Here is a 17799-nt window from a genome sequence, read left to right as displayed (position 1 = left end):
TGTGACAGACTAATGCTCTGTTGTGTGGATACAGGACTTCTATTTGTCTCCTCTCCCTGACGGGGAATCCTGATCCAGCCCTGAAAGTAACTGAAAATCTCAACCACTGAGGCAGCACTGATTGGTTTTGTCAGAAGTAATGAACACATGACACAGGAAGCCGGTGTGTAGAAAATAGGAATATTCTATACAGGTGGGAGTTGCTTGCTGAAAGGGAAAGATCAGAAAATGCACTTTTCAGATTCATTAGCTCATAAGACTTTTTTTGGAGCTGGAAAGGATGTCGGAAATGGTCTAGTCTACCCCTCATCTTGCTGGTGAGGTAACTGAGGCCATAAGGGGGAGAGCGGCCTGTCTGGGGTCTCAGGGCCCATTTTTCACTTCTGACTTGAGCCAAAGATTCCTTCTGGCTATTATTATGGTTTTACAAGTTCCCCTCATCCTCCCCCTGGTATTTTGAGGGCAGTGCCCATCAGCAAGTGGGCACAGGGTACTTGTGTGCAAGTTTTGTCCGCTTCCTGGATGGAGGGCCTTGGTTCACCGTCACATCCCTCCCTCCACCTTCCTGCTTCTTCTCCCCGGGCCCCGGGCCCAAGTTCTCCACAGTGCTGCGGACAGCTGAGGAGGGTGCTCAGGGCCCCTTATCACCCACACCGTCGCCTCCCTGCCTGCCGCCTGCGGCTGGAGGATTCGGGAGCCCCAGACATAACAACCAGGAGCACTCAGAGCAGGAGAGTACCCAGGGGAGAAACCTGGGAGGGTCAAGACCGGAGCCAGATGCTTATCAAGAGGAAAGTTAGGAGTGTTTTTGTGAACTGAGCAGTCCGCCGTTTCCTTGAAGATAATAATAGACACATCTTGCTGGGCTTTCAGGAGACTTCTGAAAAAATAATTGTGTGGTGGAATTGATTGGAAACTTGTTTCCTAATACATAAATTAAGTCAGAAAGGACTGTCAAATGCAACAATACTGATACCAAACGCAAGCATTTACTGTGGTGTGCAAGCGAGGACTTTTTTTTTTTTGCCCCCGAGACTGGGAAGTGATTATCAGCGACACCTTTAAAGGCGCTTTTAAACATAGAGACATTGTCTGGAAAGCACCTTTTACCAGTGAGTTGAAGCTGCAGCACTGGGCTATGCTTGTGATTGACGGCACATTTAGGGGTTTGCAGCCAACTGTCCAGGTGCCCTGAAGGCTTGTTGCTAGTGGTGGGGGGGCAGTGTCTTAGTCTTGTTTGGGTCCTTTTGCTCCTTCACTTCACCTGCCCGTCTTTTCCAGAGCCATCCGCTGCAGCCTTGGCCCAGCGTCTGCAAACAGTTACTTGCTCAGGGCACCATGGATGTGGGGGACAAATTTGCAGTCTGAGGTCTGGCATCTGGCGAGCTTTTCCCACTCAGAGCCGTCTGGGAGACTGCCGGAAAGAGAGGGGCTGCCAGCGCTTGGAAGTGCCAGTGGGGCTGGAAACCGAGGCCAGGCTCCCGGGCTCCGCCTTCTCTTCCTCCTTTATTCTTTATGAGGAAAGAAATGGGTCACACGTAACTCTCCTGATTTTTATTTCTTTATTTCTATGCAAAACACAGGATAGTAGTCCATCATTCAGTTTTGAAACTTAAACAAAATTAACAGTTGCTACTTGTGAATTCAGTTTTACGTAAATAGGCTTGAAAGCCTTTCCCTGGGGTCCCCTTGACACCAAAGCTATGTCTTTTCCTCTTCCTCTTTCCTTAGATTTGTGGACTGAGCCCCTGAGGATACACAGGATTTTCAGGTTTACTTAGACCCGTTTGCTGCCTTGGACACAGCCAGGTGATGCCCCTTTCTTTCCTAGGCTTTTTCTCTGCAACATTCAGAGAAAGCTGGTTGCAAGGGGGTCTCCAGTGCCCTGGAATTTGCAGCCACAATAATTAGAATGAGGATCTGGTTTCCTGGAATATGCAGTCTCGCTTCTGTTTCTGCTGCCTTCATGCCCCAGACCAGCTCTGGGCCAGCCTCTGGGTTGGAGCCGTTGCTGACAAGTTTCCTTGGAATTTAATGGAGCGGACAGACAGAATGCCAGTCACTCAAACTGAAAACACGGGAAAAATGAGTTTTGCAGGGCATCTTTGCTGTATTCACTGAGTCATGCTTTCTTTCCTCTCACAGACAACTGCTCTTGCAAACGGGAGGCCCCGTCCCCTTTGCACTTCATGCCTCATTACCCGTTAGGAACCTGATTAAATTGATTTCCTCCTGACCCTCAGGGAGAAAGTAGTCAAAGTTCATTGGAAGAGGAGGAAGCATTCTGTTTCTCTGCGTGCTGACTCCCTCAAATGCGGCCTGCCTGCCTGTCCTTCCCCCTCCTCCGGTCTGGACCCTCCACACCCCTGCCAACCCCCCCCCCCCCTGCCCCTCACAGTATTCTGGAATTCATCATGCCACCTCACAAAGAGAGCTTTTCTTTGTGAAAAGTCATCCGCCTTTCCCTCCCTGAATGCAGACCGGCACCCCTCCTGGCTGCAGTGTCAGGTTAACCACCTGCCTTCCACTCCGGCCTCTGTGTACCCGCACGAGTGGGGCAGGCGTTCTCCTCGGGCCTCAGGTGCCCATGCTAGGATGGAGCGGTGGGGCCCAAGTCCCAGTTCTGACCCCAGAAGTCCTGGTGTGGCAAGCAGCACGGCGGGCACCACTGTCAGCATAAAGCCCAGTGTTCCAAGTCCTCTGTCACTCCCAGCTGGCCTTGGCTGCAGCCTGCTCATTCTCTTGGCTGTTTGTCTCTGTTACTGTGCCCCCCACCCTCCCGGAAGTGTGGGGCAGCCTTGGCCCAGGGCAGTTGGTTCTGGGGAAGTAGGAACCTTGGAGGGACAAGCTTTGGATCGAGCCCGACTGCTCTGGCTTCCCCCAGCCTCAGCAGGCTCTGCTTGGCCTCCCTGTGAAAGTGCCAGGCCGTGAGAGGGACAGGATGGTGAGCAAGGCCCTGGGCACATGAATATGCTATGCCTGGAGTGGAGTCCCTCCTGGGGCCCTTCTAGGTTTTGGCCTGGATTTACTTATCCAGCAATTAGCCTCTTTACAGTTACTTTGAACCTAGTCATGCTGGAGACAAAGAAATGTTCAGATGTGACCCTGAGACCATCTAAAGATGAAGAAGGGGACAGTCTCCAGCATATATGCCCACGGCAGTGCCTTCTGGGGGTGTCACTGGATTCTAGCCCTGAATCCAGGCTGGTCCTTGGAGGATGGGGCTATTGAGAGCAGGTGCCATGTGGGGGACTCCTGCCTGGAGTGTTGGGGCTGGGAGGCAGCTGATGACAGCTGAGGAGTGTGTCATCACACGCTCAAGCAACTGAGGCTTCATTCCCAAAGGCCGTTAACTTTTCTGACACCCCACTCAGGGTCTGCTCGGCTTGCTTCACATGTACAGTTTCTAAAACAGTGGGAACCTCACTGGCTGTGCAGAGGCTGCTGGTGTCCAGGGGAGACTTTCCCAGGCTGTTGTCTGGACTGTGAGTCTAGAGGCCGTGGTAGCTCCAAGCTGGCATCGCCGGGGTAATCACTTTGGGTGGTCACATGGTCAGGAGGGGGTCTCCCGGCCCGTCACTAACCTTTATGTCCAACCTCTGTACAGTGCCCTTTATGCCCCTTTGAAACTTTCTTTCTTTTGTCACCTGTGCACAGGCCCGTGAGACAGAGGGGAGATCAGGGCCGATCTGGCAGCATTAGGGGACAGAAATAAGAGAAGTCGAGGGAGGTGCCTGACCCACCTGCCACAGCCCCTTGGCGAGGCGACTGTGGCCAAATCCAGTCATTTGGCCAAATGTCTTCCTTCACTTTTCATCCTTTTCCCAGAGTTCTGCCCGTTGCTGGAACTGGGCTATGCTACGATTGGTAGTCTTTTGAGTACCGAAACCTTCAGTGTCGTTTAAAGTTGAAGCAATTAGGTGAAAAATCACAAGTGATTTCTTTCCTTTCTCTGTGAAAGCCAGGAGGGGCCTCGGGGGCCCCCACCCCACGAGCCTCCTTACTGTTAAGCTGAGGAACCTTCAGCATGGGGGACTTGCCTGGGCTTGTACAGTGTGTGAGCTGTGCCCGGCGCCGCAGATGGAGGAAGGAAGGAGCCTACCCCACAGAACGTGGCGTGCTCAGCTGGCCCCCCAAGACCCCTCTGGGCCCCCGGGGTTTGGCCAGATGAGGGCAGCGTCTCAGTCGCCTCCTGGGCAGCGTTGGCCACTTCTCAGCACTTGACCTGCACTGTGGGTTTAAGATCAAATGAATTTGAAATGCAGGCAGGGCTGGCTTCTTGGGGGTACAGCCTCAACAGCCCACTCTCAGAAGGGCCCCATTACCCGGTTAAATGCTCTGCTGCCACCATGTTGGATTTCTTAATAAGTTTGGAACAAGGAACCCCTGCACTTTCTTTTTGCACTGGGGTCTGCGAATTCTCTCCCTGGTCCTGAATGTAGAACAGTGGATTAAAATGCCAGTGATTTGATCAATCTGCTCTTACAACTGATTTGAATTTTGGGAACATGCTGTTCCCTGTGAATAAAGGAGGATTCATTTCTTTTCCCTCGAATATACTGCATTCTGTTTTCCAAATTAGCTCTACTTCTCAACTCTGTTGAGAAATTGGAAGGCACGATTGTTCTTGCTGGAAGCGAAGGTTGGGTTGTTAATCCTGAGTCTTGGCCCCTGAGGTCTCGGGCCCAGAAGTGGGAAGCGTGTTCCCACAACTCTGTGGGCAGCAGGGGTCTGGAGGCTGAGTGAAAGGGCTGGGACCTGGAGGGGAGGCCACAGGTGCAGAGCAAAGAGCTCCAGCTTGGGAGCCCCGCCAAGTGGGGTCAACTAGATGGCAGCTCAGCTGCCAGCCAGCTCCGGGGCTTTCCTTCTCTGATCCTCTGTTCTTCCATCTCTTTGTAGGCTGGGGATAAGCTCCACCCCTAGGCTTGCACAATGTTTATGGAGTGCCCAGCATTGTGCTTGACGCATAGTAGATGCTCAGTAAGTGAGTGCTGCCATTCTTCTTGTTGGTGTTATTATCTTACTGCCTATATTGAGGGTTGGGTGGAATTTGATGAGCTATAGGGACTTGAAGCAAAGTAGGTGTGAGTGCAGGCAGATGGAGTGGAGTGGTTTTGGAAGCCCAGAAAGAAGATTGCAGGAGTAGAGAGTAAGCATTCAGGAGTCCTAGGAGGCAGTGCTGGGAATGAGAGCCACGTATGGAGGGAGCTGTGGTCAGACAGGAGTGGAGACAGCCATGGGGATCATGCAGTTATCAGTTTTGGGCCATGCGTATCTGTTGGGTGCCATGCAACCCCTTAAATCTTGAAATCAGATTGGGCACTGCCGCCCCATTTCCAGTTCAACATTGATTTCTGGACGTGTTTGCTTTTAATCACGGCAACCACCAGAAATCCGAATTAAGAAAAATGTGGGATCATCAAGACGAACAGCGTGTAATCTGATTTGGAAGCTGAGAACTACCCGGAGCTGGTTCTCAAGGTGTCCAGCAGATCTCAGATATCACGGTGTCTCCCCCCAGACTTGAGTGTCCTGTGAATTTGCTGTGGTCTGAGGTGCTCCTGGGCAGAGTTTGAGAACCATGGTGTTAGTCCCACAGACACTTGCTTCTCTCTTCTTCCTATTTCACATCTCATCTTTACCTTTTTGGCTTTAAAGATGAAGGAAGCCTGCATTTTGTTGTACATAAAGCACACATCCAATTGTTTGCTAAATTTTGTAAGAAACACAGATGAAAGTCTGTCTGTGGATTCATAGTCCCTTGTTGGGGTTTTCATGTTCATTTCAACAGTTTTTCTTCCGTGTGATAAGGTATGTCAAGAACTTAAATTAGTGCCTGGCTCTTTTCACTAAACACTTAATAATGGAAGTGTCTTAGTCTTAATAATAATTATTGAAATGTCGTGGCACTGTGTGTGTGTATCTCTCTTGCCTGCTATAAGGAAGTTGGCAAAGTAGTTGAGAAGTATTATCTGTGAAGTTTCAGGGATGGTGGGTTCCAAGGAAGCCACATTTATGGAGTTGCGTGCTTTCCTAGTAAGTAGTTTATAAAGAGGAAAGATGAATCATTTATTATCTTCAGATGGAATTCTGGCAGTTTTAGAACTCATAAAAGTATAGGAAACGTTGGCTGCTCTTACTGGGTCATTTGTTTTGTTAAAAATCAGTAATGATAAATATTTATTAGGTGAGTGGAAAAGTCTTGTCTCTGTAAAATGTTGTGACTCATCCTTCTACAAATCCTAGTTATTGAGAATTTCTCTGTTTAAAATAAAATCACATACTAGAAGTCATTCAGTTTTCTCTTTTGGAGAATTATTTTGGGTATCCTAGGGTTTTTGCTTTCAGACTCTGATGCATCTGAGACCAGAACCTGTGCTCTTATCCAGTCTCCCCTCGCTGAGAGGCCCGGACGCCCCAGGCTTCCATCCGTCTGCTTTGCTTGGAGGTGGAGTGCAGCCAAGCCAGGCTGGGTCCGTCTCTGGGTATTCTCCACCTGGGTCCACCTCTCTGGAAGGAAGATAGTTGACTGTCAGTTGAGATGAGAGCAAATGAGACCAGCCAGGGTCTCTGAAGACCAGGAGGTAACAGCAGCCGCCTCTTGATTGACGGACAACCTTTCACATGGAGCAGGACTCAAGACTGAGCCAGGCCGCTCTTAGAGACTCTTTTATTCCTCATTCTGAAATTGTGTCTGGAGAAGTCGAACCCGTCTACTTTGTTCTGACATCTTGTCCATCTTTGAGCAATTAGTTGGAGTTCCTTATGTTCAATTATTTCTGCTCTATTTAATTTTCCTGTTAATAGGGGTCCACCAAGTGAAGGTAGTGGAGGTCACTGTTACTTTTCCATCCGAGCTGCACAATTAAGGCCTTTCAGTTGGGCTTTTCATTATGATCTGTCCTCCCACAGCTCCTCCTTTCTGTTTACTCATCTGCAGAGTTTGGAGAGCCGTGTGCCAGTCTCAGATTCCACAGGCTCTTTATCTTGCTTCAGCATGTTGGAGTGAGAGGGAGAGGCAGGGATTAGATCATGGAAGGTTGGAGCCGGAGTGGACTTCACACCTCATTCGGGAGGCAGCTGGCCCCATTCTGCAGATGGGGAAATGGAGACCACCCAGCAGACTGAGGATGGAGATGGCCTCCTAGTGCTCGGGCCAGCCCCCTCCCTGCTCCCCCATGTTGCTTTCCCAGGGTGGACAGACGCACGGCCGCTTTCTCTAGTTTGTGTGAGAAAGCACCTGGTCCTCATTTTGGCTGGAAAAGCCATGTTCGTGTTCACCCTTGCTGCAGACCAGCTCTCCCAGGCTGAATTCGGAATGTCAGAAAGAGAAGCGTGCTAATGATCCTTAGTGGCAAGATTCTAGTAATCGTCCTTCTTGTGAAGGCCCAGAAACCCCACGCCTCCCTGGAGGTTGGGGGCCTTTTGGCCTTCAGCTTCCTTTTGGCCTTTTCCTGGATGCTGGTCTGAGGAAGCCCAGATGCATTGTGTACAGCTGTCTCTGGGCGATGTCCACCAGGTTCTGTGCTCAGAAGGACTGTTTCTGTCTCCTTGTTTGTATCTCTGTTGGAGTTCTCAGGGGGACGGACCGATTACCCACTACTGCCTGGAAACCTGGAGGGGGGCAGCAGTATGTGTACACCCAGTATTAAGAGGAAAATTTGTGGATTTTCCCAGACTTCCCTCTTATTTATACTCACTATTAAGAAAACTTAGTGTCTATGGAGAAGTCATTTAAAGTCTGTGAGCCTCAGTTTCCCTAAACATAATATGGGAACAATCTCTGGTTTTCCTATTCCACAGGAAGGTGGGAAAAATAAAAACAAGGTACCTTTTGAAGTGGTTTTGAAAGCGAACACGACAAAGCAGTGCCACCATGACTGTGTTGTATTGGTTTGTCCTGCCTCGTAGGTGCAGACTGCCTGCACCTTGGGAAATCATGCTGTGCGAGCAAGCAGATGCCAACCCTGAAGTAAAGCGGCCCAGAGCCCCGTAGCAGGACGGAGCTGCCCCCTGTTCACCTGTGGTCTCTCACTCTCCAGGAGGCAAGCCTGGGAGAGGCAGGCTGGTCCCCGAGATGGCTCTGTGCCCCATGGCTGCAAGCTGAGGTTCCTGGTGGGGACACACAGCTGTGGCAGGGACCCAGGGAACAACCCGCACAGGTGCTGTGGTGCCACTGGGAAAGCCTGGCTTGGCAGCTCTGGGAACTGCACAGGCTTGAAAGGGTCATAGCTTTTCACGTGACCCTTTCATGGCCTAGAGCCTGGTGAATGCTGCACCCCAGCCTGGCGGGGGAACGCCTAGGTGTTTGTGTGTGTGAATTAGGTGTGTGTGTACACATTAGGTGTGTAAGTCTGTGTATGTGTGTGTGAGTGTGTATATGAGTATGAATAAATGTAGGTGTGTATGTATGAGTGTATTTATGTGTGAGTGTATGATGTGTGTGTGGAGGTGTGAGTGAGCATGAGAGTACATGTATGTGTGTGTATATGTGATGGAGTCTACATGAACGTGTATGTGTGAGCAAATATGTGTGTGTACATGTGAGGGGATATATGTGTGTGCACATGCTTGTGTGAGTGTGTAAGTGTGGGTGTGGGCCCATGTGAGGGTGTGTGAGTGGTGTGCATGTGAAGGTGAGCACACTCGTGTGTGTGCATGGTACCTCTGTGCATGTATGTGGGCTCAGGGGCGCCCCAGCCTTTGGGTTAGTGAGGGACAGTTGTGCAGGCCAGTGGTTGCCTCTTACGCTGCAGGCCCGCACTGCGGATCGGGCTGCTTGGGTTGGGCCGCAGAATGAGAGGTGAGGGCAGGCCAGCGCCCCTTAGGCCATCTACAGTGAAGGAGCCACAGGGAAAGGAAAGTTTCTTTTCCTTTTATTTCCTATCCCTCAGGTATTGATGCTTTTGTAAAAATGTTCAAAGTGAATCACTACGAAAATCCAATAGAGAAGACACAAAACACAAGCCTCCACTTTAAATTTCGAGTTGCGACAGGCCAAAGCTTACTCCGCGAGGTACTCTGAAAGCTGCCTGTCAGTATCTGCGCCCCAGGCTGCTTTGGCCACGCTCAGCTGGACTCTGGGGCGAGGCGGAGACCAGGAGGAGTGGAGTGTGCGGTTCTCAGCTGCTGACGCCTGGAAGCCCTCTCGCCTGTTTAGGCACAGTGACGTGCTGAGGGATGTCAGCAGGTGGCCCAGGCTTGGGGCCAGAGCAGCAGGCTCAGACTGCCCTTCTGGGTCACACTACTGACCTGAGTCCCCAGTAGCTCATTTCTGAATCACACGCTCTGGGTTTGTGCACCCAGTTGGTGGGAACTAACTTTTGGCCTTGCTGGGTGAGAGCCCTACACGGGGATGTGGGAAAGCTTGGTTCTAAAAGTAGCTTTAAAGGTGCCCATTGTAAGGGGGCTCACTAATGGTAGTGTATATGTTTATTTAGAAAAGTATGGCTGTTTGATATACTTTTTTTTCTCTCTCTTTTTTTCTAAGAGTTTATTAAGGTATCTCCTGTGCTTTTGGACCTGGGATATCCCAGGGGGTTGGAAAAAATAGTTAAGGTCTGGTGGAAACTGCTTTGGGAACGGATTGTGGCCTCTCTTCACGTTGTGGTATCAGATGGAAAGACAGGGTCTGTGCTTTCACCTTAATGCTTTGCAATAATAATCTTTTAAATCTGTAATGTCTGATAGCATCTTGTCAAAACCAGACTCAGCTCTCCCTGGATGATGGCACTGTGGGAAAAGGGTTGCTTCTCTGTGATGTTGTGGAGGGTGGGGAAGGGACGCTGGCAAGGATGATGCCATTGTCAAGGTGACACCCTTTGGGGACCAGCTTTTTAGAATAGCTGCTAGGAGGTGCAGGTGTTTGCTTGCTCAACATTTCCTTGGTGAAATTATTGACAAGAAAGAAGCAGAGGGAAGAGGTCACCTTTGGTGGGTTTGCTCCTTATCTGAGGGGGCATTTCCTTGAGAGCAGGAAGGATCTTGCCCTCACCCCGTCCAGGTTTCCCAATACCTCTGAGCAAGCGTCTGGCTTCCTCTAAGCCATGCATTTCTCGCAGTGCACAGCATCATTAAGTGTCTTGTTTTTGTTTCTGTTCCCAGGAAAGGAAGATCCCAACAGTTTGCGCCATAAATACAACTTCATTGCCGACGTGGTGGAGAAGATCGCCCCTGCCGTGGTTCACATTGAATTGTTTCGCAAGTAAGGGAGGCTTCCTTTCTTCCTACAGCTCCTCAAGCCTCCACCAATAAATGCTGCCCTTAGCAAAACATCCCGGCTATTTTTGAGACACTTTAAAGTGTCAAAGTGTCATTGAATATATTCCTAAGGAAGATAATGTTTCTCCCTTAAGATGTTTTCCCGTTTGATTAGTTAAATATACATCCTTGACCCTTCTAGATGTGTTAAGAGCCTCTGCCTCTGAAGAGATCCCCTAAGAATACTTCCTAAATGGACTTTTTTGATGCATGCAGAAATTAGTAACATTCTATTTTTTAAAGGTTAAATTAACACAGTATGTAAAGTAACAGTTGCTGGATGTGTTTTGCTGGTGTAGAACCAATCAATCAATGACTTGAAAAGTTGATTTTAAGGTGTTTCGGGCTTAACTGGGTACTTTTTGGGTTCTAGGCTTCCTTTTTCTAAAAGGGAGGTGCCAGTGGCCAGTGGGTCTGGGTTTATTGTGTCTGAAGATGGACTGATTGTGACAAATGCCCACGTGGTGACTAACAAGCACCGGGTCAAAGTTGAGCTGAAGAACGGTGCCACCTATGAAGCCAAAATCAAGGATGTGGACGAGAAGGCAGATATTGCGCTTATCAAAATTGACCACGAGGTAAGCATGTTCCCCACCTACAGAGGAAGGTTCTCAGCTGCCCGGGATGAAACTTGGCAAAACCTGAGAGGTCGGAAGGGATGGGGCTCTCTGATTTCATAAGATTGTCAGGGCGGACTGAACCAGTCAAGTCTGGACCGGAGGGGAGCATTTAGGAGATGCTGAGTGTAGCTCAGGGTAGCAGAGGAGAGACTGTTCATGCAAGTTTGTTTAATAAGTAGTCTGTAAGATCAGAGAGTGTTACAGATAGTTTACATTTTTATAAAGGAAAGCAATAGGTTTGTAAAGAAATTAGTAGGTAAGCAGTGAAAATTGAGTCTCCTCTCCATTCCTGCCCCTGAGGCAACGTGTGTTGGAGCTTTTTGTTCATTTCTGTGTTCACCAGGTTTGAAAACAAACCAGGTCTCTGAAATTGGGTTTTGCAGGGTTAGTACATGTGTTTTAATACTTCAAAAAGTTTTGGTAACCTTGCATTAAGACAAGATAATGGATTTCTTCCTTACAGAACTTCTCAGAGCTTTTAATTATGCTAATGTGCATCTGACACTCCTTGAAAGGTTATATAATCCAAGTTATGATTATCTGAGTATAGAACTTTTCTTTTTTTTGCAAAACTGAGACAGAGTGAGCTCAGTTTGGGACGTGTTATGTATGAAAGTGACTGGCTGTCTATTTAAGTATTCTTGCAGTCATTTTTGCTCTGTTGATTTGTTTAGCAAATTCTCCATACTTGAAATTAAATGCAATTCTTAGACCATCAAAAATTCCTTGGTATGTTGGTACAGAGGTTTGGTTTGCTGGGTGGCATGTGCACTGAGATTGCATTTTTTGTTTTTTATTCATGCCCTAGTAATTTTCCTGACTTCGTATGGAAGAAAGACTCAGGGTAGGTCAGCAGCTTATTGCTGGCCCAGGATCTGACAATCAGGAAGGGTTTTCATTTCAGCTGTTTGTATAGTGTTACATGGGTGTAGGCTGTGAAGTCAGGGGCAGTGTGGTATTTATTGCCCAGGGGCAGAAACAGGCTCTGCATCCTGTGTAGGTAGCTGGCCTTAAGTGAGGTCTCAATTGCATATTATTGTGGAACTTCTAGTAACAACTTATCTTTCAGATGTGTTTATTGGTCACAGTATAACTGTAGTATGTTCTACTTGATAAGCTCCAGTGGTGGGCCAGCTCTGCTTTCATTTGTAACTTTCACCAAATCTGCAAGATAACTGTATTATGCCTATTTTATAGAAGAGGCAACAGGCTCAGAGAGGTTAAGTAACCTGCTCAAGGCCACACAGCTATGCTCTGGTGAAGCTGTAGCCTGCTAGGCTGGTCAAATTGCTGTTCCCCAAGAGCCCAAGCCCATGGCCATTATGGGGGGGATGGAAATTGGCTTTTTGGTGCGATGGGACGGCTTGACTTTAAATAGCCCCCGAGAAGGCTGGTGCACCTTCATTTAGGAACATGCTGCTAGAAGGTGTCCCGGATGTGGTAGTCTCACCGGAAGGAGGCTGACCAGAATAGTATATCCTGTGGCCACACGCAGGATTTTTCAGCGCCGCTGAACCCTTGGAAGGCAGCCAGCAGTGGGGGCCCGCTGCAAGCAGAGCGCCAGCCTGGACACTGTGTGAGCTGCCCCCACTGAGTCATTTTGTGTTTGGAATGCGTGGGTGCAGAATGTGCAGAGAGGTCGGGGATATTCTTTTCAGATTTAGAGCCAAGGTGGAGACTGTATCCTGGTGTCATCCCTGGCATGTCCAGGCGGGATATGAAAGATCTCAACAGACCAGCTTTGCAGTATTTCAGACCTGGCTCCTGCTGCCCGGGGGCTAGTCCTCTGCCAGGAGCATGCTACTTGAGATGTGTTTCTAGCTCATGAAAAGGGTGCTTGAAATTTTAAGGTTGAATTAAATATGGCTTTTCAAAATGGAATTGGAAATGAAAGGATGTTAAATTGCAGACACCCACACAAGAGACCTGTTTCCATTGGCTACACTGCTTTTTTTTTTGCTGATATAGTTGGAAGCAGGGAGAGTGAAACCGTCTCTTCCAGCTCTTTCCCCTTTGTCTCCTTAGTTTGAGGGCTGATTATTTAAGAGAGAGACAGAGACTGGCCTGTGATGAGGCTCAATTTGGAAAGAGCCTCTCACATCAGCCAATACAAATTCGCCCAGCACACAATCTAATGAATGAACAGGCACTGGATGTCCAGGGGCCCGGTGGCTGACTTGGTGGCTCATGACCCGGGCCCACTGTTTCCCCCCAGCACCATGATTTCACGTGAAGGGCTACCCATCACTGAAGCAGCTGTTGGCCTTCCTCACTGTGGTATTCTTGCCACTATTTGAGAATGGAAATTACCACGACACTTGTCATCCAGCTGCCCGTCTTCTGGGAACAGCAGCCGGCATTTCTTTGGGGGTCTGCTTCCTCCCCACTGGATAGTCCTGGTGGGACCATCAGTCATGGTGCCCCACTCTCCCACCGCCCCTGGGGGAGGACACACAACCCACTAGACCAAGCAAATGCGACCCATGGAGCTGCAGCCGGATGTCAACCACGGAAAACGACGTGGCTGTGGCTGGCAGAGCCCCTGCTGCTGAGACCCCAGCACTGTCTGAGTTGCTGGCCTTTCTGAGACTTTTCCGTCTGTTCTTGGAACTCCTCTCGTGTCTCTAATAAACCCCCCTGGACTTGAAGTTGACAGAGTTTCTGGGCTTGTGACCAAAGAATTCTATTTTTTTCTCACTTCTCACTGCTGAGCAGACATGTGCACTCACTTTCCCTGTGGAGTTCTGAGGCCAGGGGAACGCTTGGAGGAAGGCTCACGGAGCAGAGCAGCCGGCTCTCTCCTGGCCTTCTGCCTCCCACCAAACCGGAGGAGGACGGTGTCCCCCCATAGCCCGTCACTCCAACCGCAGCTTGCTGTGCTTCTGTGCTAGGATCTGCCATCTTCGCTGGGGGGCAGGGGGCAGGGGGCAGGGCTGTGACTGGGGCCAGCATTTGCCTGGACAGGAATGCCAGCTGCAGGAAGTGGGGACAGTGTGCACGCAAACATTTTAATAGAAAGCAGCTTTGAGGGCAAACCAGTTCAGCTTCACATACAAACTGCTTCCAAATGTGTTCAACATGACACTCAACTGTGTTTGCAGAATATTTTAAATTTTCATCCAAAGGCAGCATTTTGTCCAAAGAGTCTTTTCCCAAGCAGTTGAGAAGGAGAGAGAGAAGAGAGACAGAGAGCAGGAGAAATGTGAAACGAGAGCTATTTGGTTTCTTTAGGCCAAAGTACCTGGCAGAAATACTAGGGATGTATTGAAAAAGGTTCGAGGGGAAGGTTCCTTTTGTTACAGCTGGTTTTCCAGCTGCCTTGATTAGGAGACATGCAGACATAAACTCACATAAAAGCACACGCCCCCCTCGATGATCGCAACTTCAGGTCATGTCCTGTCTACCCTGTCTAAAACCCTTTACACGTTTTCCACTTTTCTTACAGAGATCTTAACTCCTTCTGACCAGGGCCTCGCCGGCCAGCACCCCCTTTGTTCCCCAAACTCACCTCCTCCCTGCTTAGCCACCCCCTCCTCTGTTGCGTCCCACAAGCCAGGGATGTTCTGCAGGTCTTGGCCTCCCCTTCCCTGGTATGTCTCCCCAATCCTCCATGACTGACCTTCCCTTCCTTCAGGTCTCAGACTAACTTCTGCCTTAGACAGCCTTCCCTGACCCCCTCCCCAGGGAGCACCCCACATCCCAGCTTCCCCAGCCCCAGTCACTCTGGGACACATCACAGACAACCACGTCTCACTGTTCATTTCCCCTGCTCATCTCCTTGTCACAATTTTCTGTTGTCTCACTTGTTTGTTGATTTAAGTTTTTATCTCTGCTGCTGGAGTGGAGGGACACACCTGTCTTACGGACTTGTCAGGTAGTAGGTGCTGCGCAGCGGTACCCCGAGTAGGAATTTCAGAGCCCTCTGCCCAGACAGAAGCGAGGCCCTCTGCCCTGTGGACTGGCGGGCCGGACGGCACCTGGGCTCACGCGGCCAGCTGCCTCCCACTTGCAGATGAGGCGGGGAGCAGGTCCCCGCCGGCCCACGTGCCCCCAGCTTCCAGCGCTCATCTGATCCCAAGGGCTGCCTGGAGATTGGGGCCGGGGACCACAGTAGCTCTGTGGTCTTTGTCACTGAAAGCGCTGGTGACGTGGTGAGATTTCCTGTGGGTGCTTTCCCCTGACTGCCAGCAACCAGGGAAATATTTGGAAGCAGCCTTGGCAGGCTTGTGAAGTGGTTTTCTCCCCTCACCCCCAGGCCTACATCCACCCCTGGCCACCTTCAGGCCAGAGGCCACCTACAGATCTGTTTGAAGTGGCCTCAGAGTGAACTTCTGGGCCTCAGGGGCTGCCTTGTTTCCAGAGGGTCCCTTTCCTGCTGAGCTGGCTGCCGGGCAGGAAGCGCTGACCGCACAATGTCTGTGAGGTTGAGAACTGGGGTCCAGGGGGTGAGGGGCCTGGGCCTTTCATGCCCAAGCCCCAGGGGCTGCCAGGCTGGCTCTGGTGTCCTCAGGCCGGTCTCAGAATTTGGCAGCCGGTGGATCAGCCGAGGTCTCCGAATGAGGGGGGTCCTGGGCCCGGGTGACTCACGCAGGCAGCCAGTTCCCCTCAGGCCACCTGCCGGCCAGCAGGCGCTGACTAAGGAGCCTGAGCTGGGCCGGAAGTGAACCAGATCGCACGCAGCCTGCATGGCCGGCCCCCTCCCTCATACCGCGCAGGAACCCCGGGTGCGGGAGCTCTGCCACGGCGGCCCTCTGCTTTGGGGTCTGTGTTTTTCCATCGTGAATTCCTCCCGGCGCTCCCTCTGCACGGGTCCTTCTGTGTCTCTCTTCTTCCTCGCCCGGAACTGAGAGGCCTGCCCTTGCCTTGCTCCCCACGCACAGGCCCTGTGATGTTACCGGGCTTCCATTACCGAATCGATCTTTACCATGTGCAGGGGACAGGGATCAACGTTTCATGAGGTCATGTAGACCCTGACACTGTAAACCAGAAGTGGAAGCAGCGCTCTCTGCGCCGGGCCAGCTTTGCTCCAGAGGCTGCTGGGGACGTGGCTTCTTAGGCTCTGACTGCAGCTCCCCTCGGAATGTGAGACATTTCAGTTCCCCAAACTATCAGAACCGGAGCCCTTGTGTTCTCTGGCCCTGTTTCAGGAACTCCTTTGATTGTTAAGGAAATTCTTTGGCTGGGCTTTTCTCTTAATATGGTAATGCCTTCTTCACTTTGGTGCGTTCCCTTCAGGGGGTTGGATTAAGGCTGTTATTTATGGTTTGACAAAGCAGTTCCCAGGTTGCTGGGACTGAATTTGTAGGTACCTCACTGGGAATGTCTCCGGTTCCCTTCACTGGGGGGCCGTGTATGGTTCCTGACAGTTTATGGAGGTGTAACAGTGTGTTAGAGTCCAGAGTTGGCGAACCATGGCCTGCAGCCCATATCCAGCCCTCCATCTGCTTTTTTTTTTTTTGTAAATAAAGTTTTATTGAAACACAGCCATTTATGCCCCTTCTTTGTGCGGAAGTCTGTAGCTGATGTTGCCCCACAGCAGCAGAGTTGAGCAGTCAGGATGTGAGACTATGGCCCCTGAGGCCAAAAGTATTTACTTTCTGGCCTTTCACAGAAGAACTTTCAACCCCAGTGTGAGATGACTAACACCTTGTCCCAGGGAGGCTCCTAAGACCCAAGCGAAGCCCTGGGAAAGGACGGGGAATCTGATCTCACTTGCTCTTTCTTCCGGGAGGGGACTGTGCTTCTAGCTGCTGGTCATGCTTCCGTTGGGCCCCACTGAACAGACAAAGGCCTTAGTTTTGCCTATTTCTCTGAATACCAGTAGAGAGTTTACATGAATTTCAAGATGTTTTGCAAATTATTATCCAATTTCAATCCTAATGCTCAAAGTCCTTTCAGTAAAGAATAAGTTATTCCTTATTCATTCACAGATTCTGTAAATATTTATTGGTCATCTGTCTTGGCCAAACACTGTGTTAAGTGCTGAGGATGTATCAGCAATGGGTGAGATTACAACCTAGCCTGGGAAACAGCCAAACTGGGATAAATGCAGTTGTAAGTACAAAGAAAGACAAACAGAAGAAGAGGTGGGAGGCATTGAGGGCTGAGGAAGCCTTAAAGGAAGCTCAGGAGGTGACAGCTGAGCTGAGGCAAGGACAGTAGAGCCAACCTAGAAGAGTCTGGGGACAAGAGCTGCTTAGTCCTCCTTTTCTGCCCAGGCTGGAGGACCTGGATTTTGGACAAAGTGCGAACATATTTCCCAGCAAGTTTCTTAGAGCCCTCCGGAACACAACCCATTAATTCTGAGACGTGGTTCCTCTTTGTATTGTCTATATTTCTCATTGGCCTTGTTGCTTTGGGCCCTTGCTGGTCAGACTCTGGAAAGTTCCAATTTCTTTAGTAGTCGACCTCCTGAGAGTCTGGAACTATAAGGAGTTCCTAACAAACTGGTCACCTCTCACTCATGGCAAGATAGACGCAGCTTCTCAAAACTGGTTTCCTGAAACCATCCAGATGACTTTCTATGTCAGGGAAGAAATAAGACAGTCTGGTGAATTGAGGACTGACTAGTTTAATAAATGTGCTAATTAACAAGTCCCTTCTGTTAATTAAGGCACCAGAATCTGGTAACAAGAACATGTAACCCATGGTATTTCCCTCTTTGCTTTGGCTACCAGGCAGCTCATAGAAACCACTGACCCTGTGATTAGAATATTCTTTATTTTTCCTCATTTTATGTCATGAATATATACTGATTAACTTATTATAACATGCCCTGGGGCATTAACATCTCAAATTATTTTTATACAGAAGAAGTCATCCATCTTAAACAATTTTTTTCACGACTTATGAAAGGAATGATGTATTCTGGGCAACTTCTCTGCATGGGACTGCACAAGCTCTAAGTGTTCCTGGGGAG

General features: G+C 49.7%; 1 protein-coding gene across 1 annotated transcript in view; it reads left to right on the top strand.

Annotated features, from left to right (window-relative positions):
- The window catches only part of HTRA1 (HtrA serine peptidase 1), a 44542-nt gene that overhangs the window by 10586 nt on the left and 16157 nt on the right, over nt 1-17799 (top strand). The window contains exons 2-3 of the mRNA XM_017659965.3: nt 10105-10204; nt 10634-10838. Of these exons, the coding sequence (XP_017515454.2) occupies nt 10105-10204; nt 10634-10838 (305 nt within the window). The remainder of the gene's footprint in view (nt 1-10104; nt 10205-10633; nt 10839-17799) is intronic.

This window comes from Manis javanica, chromosome 7, assembly GCF_040802235.1.
Source record: "Manis javanica isolate MJ-LG chromosome 7, MJ_LKY, whole genome shotgun sequence".
Classification (NCBI taxonomy): domain Eukaryota; kingdom Metazoa; phylum Chordata; class Mammalia; order Pholidota; family Manidae; genus Manis; species Manis javanica.
The sequence above is the reverse complement of the archived record's forward strand: the minus strand, read 5'-3'. Positions and strand labels throughout refer to the sequence as shown.